This window comes from Miscanthus floridulus, chromosome 19 (assembly GCF_019320115.1).
Source record: "Miscanthus floridulus cultivar M001 chromosome 19, ASM1932011v1, whole genome shotgun sequence".
NCBI classification, from domain to species: Eukaryota; Viridiplantae; Streptophyta; class Magnoliopsida; order Poales; family Poaceae; genus Miscanthus; species Miscanthus floridulus.
The window spans coordinates 15,439,726-15,449,657 of NC_089598.1; the positions used below are offsets into that span (position 1 = coordinate 15,439,726).

Sequence of the window (9,932 nt, forward strand, 5' to 3'; positions counted from 1 at the left end):
TACCTGAAGACAAGCGGAAATTGATCCTTAACCCTGCTGCTATGAAACAGGCCCTTGTTGAGGGTGCTTCTAAACTTTCAGGGCCGAACATGTATGAACAAGGTGCTGGCAGGCTTGATCTGTGAGTTCCTTATCCCCTTTTTGGATACCTTTGTCATAAATTACCAAATCAGCATTACAAGGTCTGTTTCCTGTTGTCGGATATTTCTGGCCTGCTCGGCTGTGCTTCTGCAGCTGCCACTGCTAGTTTTCTTCTGTGAAGAACGGTAGCTGCAGGAGTGGTTGCCGCCGCCGCAGCTGCAGCGCAAGAACTTCCAATTAGTGCTTTCAGATTTATCTTATTCCATATCTCCATTGTTTTATGACATTAAGGGTGTATCCGTTTAGGATCCAGAGAAGGATCATATTGATCTTTTGCTTTCCCTTGCATTGCTCAACATCATACTCATTGTACCATTTGTTTCCAGCTGGCAGTCATATGAAATCTTGAAAAATTACCAACCACGTGCAAGCATATTTCCTACTATGCTTGACTTCAACCGACTGTCCATATTTCTGGCCTTTTTGTCGTCAACCTATGTATGCTGGAGCTATGCCAGTAATCTTCAATGCTACAATTCTGAACGGGATGGGGGTGATTGGTTATGTAAAGGATCAACCTTTATGGGCAACCTTCTGAGGATATTGGCAATCTTCTTAGTGTGCACTTCACCTACTCAGATGTCATCTGGCCTTGGACGGGATATCTTGCTCTACATTTGCAAGTTAAAGATGAGGGTTCTCAGTTTTCGGGCATAATAAGTGGCAATGTTACTCTGACTATTTATACCCTGGCAGCTCATGGAGAAAGCAGCCCACAGAGTAGTACATGTATTCTTCACTTGAAGATCAAGGTAGTTCCAACACCTGTTAGGTCAAAAAGGATACTGTGGGACCAATATCATAATATTAAGTATCCCTCGGGATATGTTCCAAGGGATTCCCTTAATGTTCATAATGATATCCTTGACTGGCATGGTGACCACTTGCACACAAACTTTCACATTCTGTTCAACATGTTAAGAGATGCAGGGTACTATATTGAGACACTTGGATCACCACTTACTTGCTTTGATGCTAGCAATTATGGGACATTGCTTATGGTGGATCTTGAGGGACGAATACTTTGATGAAGAAATTCAGAAACTTAGGGATGATGTTATACACAAGGGACTTGGTATTGCTGTTTTTGCTGAGTGGTACCATGTTGATACAATGGTTAAGATGACATTCTTTGATGAGAATACCCGAAGTTGGTGGACTCCAATTACTGGGGGTGCAATATTCCTGCAATTAATGAACTTCTGGCACCATTTGGCATTGCTTTGGGGGACAAAATACTTACTGGTGACTTCTCAATCAATGGTGAGCAGACCCACTATGCTTCTGGAACTGATATAGTTCAATTTCCAGCAGGAGGTTTCTTGCATAGCTTCCAGCTCCAGGAAAACTCAAAGACGGTGCAAGATCACATAGGAACACTGGATACAGAAAGCACCCAGGGGAAAAGCAAGGTTAGTGGATATGGCCTTTTGGTTCAGTACTTATGAGTTATGAGACCATCTCTATATCTGCGGGTGCAAGGTTCTAAAGTAAATGAAGATCTGCGCTAACTTGGCATTTTTTAACTCACTGTTGCCTAAATAAAAAGTTCGGTTGTTTACATTACTCCACATATCAGTTTACTAAAATGTATTATTCCAAAATTCTAAAGAAAATTGCAATGTAAGCTTTTGTCCTAATGGAAGTACTCAGTTAGTTTGTACAATTTAAATTTGATAAGTATGGTAGAAGGGTGGGCCTGGTGCAAGCGGTAGAGTCTTACCGTCTGTGACCAGGGAAGGTCCCGGGTTCGAGTCGCTGTCTTCTCGCATTGCACAGGCGAGGGTAAGGCTTGCCACTAACACCCTTCCCCAGACCTCGCATAGAGCGGGAGCTCTCTGCACTGGGTACACCCCTTTTTTAAGTATGGAAATGGTAGCTAATATCTTTAGTGACGAGAACTGATAATAAATATATATCCCTTCAAAATAGACCGAATGCTAACGAGCACAGTTAGCCATTCGGTGTTCAATTCTTCTAGTGGATTAAATATGTTTTGGTCACGTTGTATGACTCAATAATCTTGTTTGATGGTACTGTTTTACATTATTATATAAATATATTATATTGATGTATGTATTAATATGTAAGGCTTATTGTTTTCTCTCTCTTGTAGCTCTCCTCAATTCTTGGAGTGATGGAAGCAGGGGAAGGGAGGATTGCAGTCTATGGTGATTCAAATTGTCTTGACAGTAGTCACATGGTAACAAACTGCTATTGGCTTTTGAGGAAAATATTGGAGTTCACTGGCAACAGAGTGAAAGATCATGTCCTTTTCTCAGAGGCAGCACAGTTAAAGTTTCTAGTTTTGAAAATATCCATCAGCCATCACGTAGAACGGATGTAAACTTTTCAACATACTCAACAGTTGTTGGCAAGGAATTGATCTGCCACCAAGATTCCCGTTTTGAGGTTTGGGGTACAAAAGGTTATGGTGTCCAACCAACAGGCACATCAAGAAAGCTTCCAGAGTACCAGATGCATGAAAGTTCTAGTTCTCCCAATGTAACAATACAAACTACTGACAGTATACAAGATAAAGTTGAAAGGCTTCAAAGAAATCTTTCGACACCTAATGCTGCTAAATTTGATGATAAAAGAGATTATTTTGGATTTATTGGTCATGAGGAGGTATGCATCTTGAACTTTGACTTCTTTAACTGGATTACAATACATGAAAAATAATTGATTTGCTTATATACTGAAAGAATAATTGTAACTTAAGGGACCAGTTTGAGCTTTACCATCATAGTTCGTACTATATATGCACTAATCCAACAGTTTTTACTGATAGAATTTGATTAGTATTGGAGTATAAATTCTACATAGTAGCAGATCATGCTTTTAGCTCCAGATGATAACATAGAGCCATTAAAAAGGATTTAGGCCCCGTTTGGTAGGGCTCCTCTCTGGCTCCGGCTCCGGCTCCGGCGGAGGAGCCCTACCAAACGGTTTAGTAAGAGAGCCGTTTGGAGCTGTTTTTCAGTGAAAATGGAGGATCCCTACCAAAGAAGGCCTAACTATAGTATTTCTAGTCTAGTGAAAAAACAGAAGGTTGTAGTGAACAAATATTTCCCCTATGTAGGATGTCAGTGTATATGATAGAAAGAAGTTCAAGTGTTGTTTCTTGTAGGAGTGTAGGTCACAGAGTTGTGTAGAAGTTTATGCATTCAATAATCATGTCTTCTTAAGCGGGAAGCAGTTACTAGCAATTTATCCTCTGGACAGTGCTGGAATATGCTAATTTTTGTTTTGCAGGTTGACATAGGAATGTTAATGGCAAACCAATGGATGGTACCTTGCTTCTCTGCCACTGCTTGTCAGTAACAAACACTAATTGACTAAGTTATGAATACATGCTGTGTTATTCCTTTCCTTATTCCTTTCTCCAACATGCAGGCCTTATGTTGTATCTTAGTTGTAGAATGCAACAAAAACGCCGCCGACGAAGGAAAGGATCGGTGGCTAGTGCTAGTCGGTTAACAAGTATGGTATAATGCGGCATTGGTGGGGTGCTGAATAGGGGTTTTAGCAGATCTAAGTTTCAGGCCTCCAGCCATGATGGATAACCAGGAAGCTGCCATCTGAGCAGCATGACAGAATTCTGTGCAGCATGAGTAGCCGGAAATTCCTGGTGGTTCACCAAGACACATTTTAACTCAGCAACTAGAGGCGGAACTTCTGACTCGTCACATCTGTGGACACATGGAAAGCTGCTTGTCTGCCCACATTCAGCAGTTTGTAGCATCTACTGTTGTTGCTTGTAGTCGCTCACAATTTTGTTCACACCACACATAGTTGTAGCCACAGACATCGCTAAGAGCTAATATGTAGGGGAGAAGCTAGAGCTAATTATTTGCCATCTCCTTGGGATATGGGAAGGGATTTGGGCTTCTCTGTAGATCCATGAGCCCTTGAGGGCAGGGAGACTTTCCATGAGCTTGACAGTTAAAAAAAACGCGACCGGGGGGTTAAGACTGCTTCCGTAGCATTTCAAATAAGAAGAAGGGTCTTCTCACCCGGCCGAGAAAACCTTCGAACCCCGTCTCCACCCTTACACGGTGGCTTTCCGTTTTTTTAAAAACAGCTTAAAATTCGCTCTCACGGGGAGTCGAACCCAAGACCTGAGGAGTGTCGCTGGATCACCTAAATGTTTGAGCAGGCGCTCTTTGGCAGCTTAGCAGGTACAAAGGAGGCTTAGGCTTATTGTAAAGAAATTTTTGTATTGTTTAAAAAGAAGCAAACCTGATTGAAACAAAGCGCTCTCGGCACAATGACACCTTTGACTTCTGGATCTGTTTGGACTTTGGACACAAATGTTTCATATTACTGCTCAGAAGTCAGAACGTGTCTGGCGAGCAGACCAAAATTTCAAAATGTTAAACATTATTTGTGAAATGTTCTATGATGTAGTTGCGGACCCAAATTTCAAGATGTTAAACATTATTCATGAAATGTTTACAAGGGATGTCATAAACATTATTCATTTGTTCACTTTAATTTACAAGAAATCAAAAGGACCTCATTGTTTGCTCATTTCAATCATAGTAAGTTCAGCTCAACTGAGCTCGAACCTACATAGTAGGGTTTCGAAAAACAGCTAAAACAAAGGCTTCTTGCCGTTCAGAAGAGCCATGAGATGCTCGAAGACATGCGAGCCGCCGTCGCGGATGCCCGAGTGCATGTACTCGTTGGTCACCCAGAGCCGGATCCCCGCTATCTGGGAGGCAGTCTCCTTGGCAATGTTGAAGTTAACGTACATGTCCTCGTAGTATACCGCAGCCGCGACGGGAACCTGCAGGATGCCATTGCGATGAACAAACTAATAAGCGTACCCCACACGCGCTAATTTTCTAAATTTATATAAAACGTGTAACAGACAACAGCATATGCAACTGAAATTCTTAATAGTACTCTAGAGTCGTCTGGAGACTCTGCGCCCTTCATGGGAATTCAGATACTAAAGTTGTTTAAAAAGGATTCCAAGTGCTGACAATAAAATTAACAAGCTGCAATCCCCACCGGAGTCAGCTGGAAATACTGAATTTTTTTTCTGGACTTTAAGTAATATGATCATGTATATATCAAATATACTAGATGGCAACTTTTTTTACAGTATGAATTATGGTATGATCCTTATGAAGAAGAACGTACCTTATTGTTGTTCAACACGCTGACATCATATAGTGGAGGCCAGTCTTCCTTCTCAGCCAACAAATGGGCAGCCTCCTTTAGGTCTCGTAGAGCAGGGATCTCATCAAACAAGCAACGAAACACCATCTGTGCAACAAAAATTGAATACAGGAATTGTAGAGAATTTTAGGGAAGCGTATGTAAAAAAAATGCAGTCAGATGGCTGACAGCTTCTGCTTATAGTTTATCTCAAAATGAGAGAATAACACATGGCAGGTTATTGACATTGCACAAGCTCCTTTTTAACTTGATTTTACTCAAGGGTTCAGCAAGATGTCCAAACAAGTACCTCTCCAGTAAAATACACAGCACGGCCTTCTTCTGTAGCTTTAATAGGATCAAACAAACTTCCATATTCACCATGAATCTTTTCAGCAGACCATTTTGATGAAGAGCCCTGAATCCATGACCATAAACAAAATAAGACTTCAGGAGTGTCGTCGTACCATGAATCAATCCATGACATAGTAAGAACTAGTCTAAGGATCACAAGTTACCTCACAGTAGATAGACTCGTGTAGGAGGGCATAAAGAGGATTTTGATCAAAACCTAACCACATTTCAAACTAGAGAATATAAAGTTAGGTTATCAGCATTGGAAATATTAAAATGTAAACACTGTACAACAATAAGAGTAATAGAGATTTCACCTCTTTTAAGAAGTAATAGCTAATGCTCTTTTTAGCTCCAGCGACAAGTACAGGATCCCACACCCTCTCAAGCCTGCACTGGACAAAATAGCAAGACATGGTGCAGATCAGATAAATTGTGTTCTTCCCTCGAATAGTGAATGAGAAGATCAAACGTGTTTCTTACAGATAATGCAGCCTTTCAAATCCACCACCAGAACCCAGACCTGACAATCCAAGACACTGCAGCATCTTAGGGGTTAACCGGCCACCAGATGGAAGAAGAACCTGCAAAAGCAGTGCTGCATAAGAACAAGTTTCCAACATCACAGATATATTGACTGTTAAAGTGACTTACCCCTCCCCCTTCAGATTCACTTAAGTATCTTACAACCTCATGAACGACTTGTATATCTTGGGGATACCTCTTATAGTACTTCTCGTTTTGCTGTTGAACCTGTTTAAAGCAGGCTCTGTACACCGTATCTGCAGTGCAAGGTTCTCCCAGTGGTGGAAGCCCTCCAGTCAAAAGAACAGATTTCAGGCCTTCTGGAGCAAAACTCAAATATGTAACGGCACAAAATCCACCATAACTCTGCAATTAAGAACATGTAGATGGTGCCATAAGGTGAGTGCTACATCCCCAAAAGAATACATGACTTTGTGAATGAAGAACAATAACTAAACACTGGGTCTTTTTAAGGCTTTATCTGCAGAGGAGCAAAGTACAGATAAGTTAGCCTTACCTTTCATGCCCCCATCGCATGCTTAATTGATGTTAACAACTAACAAGAAATCATCAACCTTATTTCCACTATTAGAAATTCAGAATCAAGTTGAGGAGCATTTGTCCCATAGTACAAATACTTCTTCTGTTGAAATATTTAATAGAGAAGAGATAGATATATACATGTCCCCAAAGGCTTATGATGATATCATTGATCTACAAAGTGCGTGTCAGATAACACACCTGTCCTAGGACTGTCCAAGGCTTAGCATCTGGTACAAGACGTAGACGAATAAATTCTGCATCCTTAACTATATTATCCGCCCTGAAATGCTTTAGGTACTCCACCTGCTTTGCAGGAGATGTAATTTGTGAAAGAGATGATGGAGTCAATGGTGTGGACAATCCTGTTCCCCGCTGAAAACAAGAAGGATGTCAACACAAACAATCCAAGGGGAAGGGGAGAACGAACAAGGATGGAGAGAACTCAGGATCTACCCAAGAAATTCTACCATGCATTTTTACCTGATCTAGCAGCACAACACGGTGGTCTTCACAAGCTTTCTTTAACCACCCACCTGCTTCCGTGGGACGGGGGCTCTCAAATCCAGGCCCTCCTTGTAGGTACAACAAATAAGGCAGAGATACGTCTTCTTTCCCAGCTGGAACAGTTCAAACATGAGGGTCATTAATTTTCAATAACCACAAGCACGTCTAGCTCTCCCAATATGATAAGGAGCAATTCATCACATACATACAAGCCTAAACCAGTAGATACATCGCATCAGCTAAATTTAAATTGTTTCATGAAGTGACTTCACCAAAGTCTTTTTGTCTCCCTTACATTTGCAGGTTGCGACATAGTTTCCACAATTGCATTGGTGACAAAGATCTACTAGTCAGTTCTCCAAACAAATTTGCTCCTAGTTTGTCAGAAACTTATACCTAGAATTAAGTTAAGCAGGCTGGCCTGATGCAGTAGCACCGAAGAGCCACTGCCATGATTCTTGATTCATGTCCAAATCTAGTGAAATACGTCCGTACTTCCCAAATAACACACATACACATCGTTCCAATTTCTACCGAAACATAACGTAACGAACGCAACACACCCACACATGCACAGGCCCAACACTAACACTACGCGGACGGTGGATCGCAGTCGGGTGAGGGGAAGCAGGCAAGCGCGACCTACCGGCGACGACCTCGCGCGCGAAGACGGTGATGGTGTCCCCGCGGTCGGGGCTGGAGTGGTCGAGCGGGACGGCGAACCGGTGGTCGCGGAGGCTGAGGCCCGGTACCGCGTACCACGCGCCGGCCTCGTGCTCCGTCCTCTGCGCCGCCGCCGCTAACGACGACATGGCCGCGGCCGCTCTCCTCGGCGCCGGGATCCGGCACGACGAGAACAGGAGGCAAACGGCGGCGGGGACGCGGCGGAGGAAGGCCGGGTGGCGGTGAAGCGGGAGCGGGAGCGGGAGCGCCGCGGCGGCGGGGACAGCTGTGGCAATGGCGGTGGCGGCCTTGCAACGGAGTCTCGCTGCGGCCATGCGGGGCGGCCGTCGATCCGATATATAGCGGGTCGGATCAGGGGGATGAATCAGCACCTATTTGACTGACGTCACAACCCGCACGAGCCGGAAACAGCAGCCTACGTCTACACATGCTAGTGAAGTGATACGGGCACATTTTTGGAAACCATTATGAACCAGTTGTGCCAGTGAAATAAATTCGTTCCTCCTTTTGTTTGGTCTCTATTTGTTTTTTAAATGTTTGGTCTCTATTTGTGTCTCCACCTTTTAATGCCTGTACAAGCTTTTATGCGAAATACATTATTACTCTCTTCGTTTTAAATTATAAGTCACTTTCACTTTTATAGTATATTCATTTTGCTATGCATCTAGATATAATAATATGTCCAGATACATAGTAAAATAGATGAACCAAAAAAAATCAAAGTGACTTATAATTTGAAATGGAGGGAGTAAAATTTAACTGAGTTTGATGTTCGCCATTCCGGCAAAACTGACAAATCGGAATGCAAATCCGAAGACAATGCAGACGGGGCAACCTGATACAGCAAATTTAAGGAAACTGCCGGCGCCTGGACATCCTTGGTATTGATCCGTCGGACGGTATCATGGACCGGGCTGATTCGTTTCCTTGGCGCGCGTATGCACTCCCCCATGCCTATTTTTCACGCGCCCACCTAGAGACCGTTAGCGACCTGCGCCCGCAGCTCCTCGCGTCCGGATGGACGGCTGCGCAGCCCGGCCCTGTCCGCCTCGCACGCGCACCCTGCCCCCGTCGTTGCGCCCCGCTCCTTCCCTCGGACCCCCTTCTCTCTCTTTGCACGGGCGGGACTTAGGAGTCGGCCCCTAGCTCACTGCGCCCTCGTCTGCCGGTCCCCGGCTCTATCGCGCCCCATCCCCTGGCGCCTGGTTCGTGCGCCTATCACTCATTGTGCCCCCATAAAACATTTGCAACATGAAACAATTGGATGCAACATGTGTGATCATATGCAACATCTACATAAAACACTTGCAACATGTGTGAAACATATGCAACATCCAGATAAAACACTTGCAACATGTATATGAAACATATGCAACATCCGGACAAAACACTTGTTGCAACATACGTCTGAAAATATTTTTTCAAAACACTTGCAACATAACACTGAAAATACTTGCAAAAATATATAACATATGCAACATCCCGATCTACTTTTGCAATATCCATATGTAACAATTGCAAATATACATCTGAAACACTTACATTTGCAACACAAGGGAAAGGAAGGCTAGGGTCGGTCGATTCTGGTCATTGGGGTGGGATCCGGCGGCGGCGTGCAAGCACCACCATCCAGCACCAGCAGCGCCGGCCATGGCTTAGCCTAGCGGGTGGTGCGACGCACGGGCGAGGCAAGGTGCGAGGCACGGGTGGGGTGCGTGACGGGTGGGGGAGAGGAGCGAGCGGCGTAGGGTGGGGGCGCGGTGGGAGAATGCCGCAACAACAAGCGGAGTGGGCGCGGCGTCCGGATGAGAATAAGAGAGATGAAAATGAGTAGAGAATAAAAAAAAAAGGCAAAGTTATAATACACGTCACGTCACATGTCCGTCCGAAGGGAGTCGCTAGCAGTCGGACGTCCTGTTTATAGGATTACCGCAAATTTAAAAACGATTCCGGTAATTCTGGGGGCAAACAATAAAGCTATACGAAAACTATACGCCGTTTGTCTTCGA

The 9,932-nt window shown here is 43.8% G+C and overlaps 1 protein-coding gene and 1 pseudogene across 1 annotated transcript; one reads left to right on the forward strand and one right to left on the reverse strand.

Annotated features, from left to right (window-relative positions):
• Positions 1 to 2: 2 nt before the first annotated feature.
• LOC136525623 (subtilisin-like protease SBT6.1) lies at positions 3 to 3,993 on the forward strand (annotated as a pseudogene).
• A 603-nt stretch (positions 3,994 to 4,596) lies between these two features.
• LOC136527807 (uncharacterized) lies at positions 4,597 to 8,316 on the reverse strand. The gene is made up of 10 exons (XM_066520652.1): positions 7,886 to 8,316; positions 7,216 to 7,352; positions 6,934 to 7,107; positions 6,322 to 6,558; positions 6,151 to 6,251; positions 5,985 to 6,057; positions 5,832 to 5,900; positions 5,624 to 5,731; positions 5,296 to 5,421; positions 4,597 to 4,936 (listed from the first exon to the last, which is right to left on the reverse strand). Exons 1-10 carry the CDS (start codon positions 8,235 to 8,237, stop codon positions 4,742 to 4,744), a joined length of 1,572 nt encoding a protein of 523 aa, XP_066376749.1. The 5' UTR covers positions 8,238 to 8,316; the 3' UTR covers positions 4,597 to 4,741.
• Between the last annotated feature and the right edge of the window lie 1,616 nt (positions 8,317 to 9,932).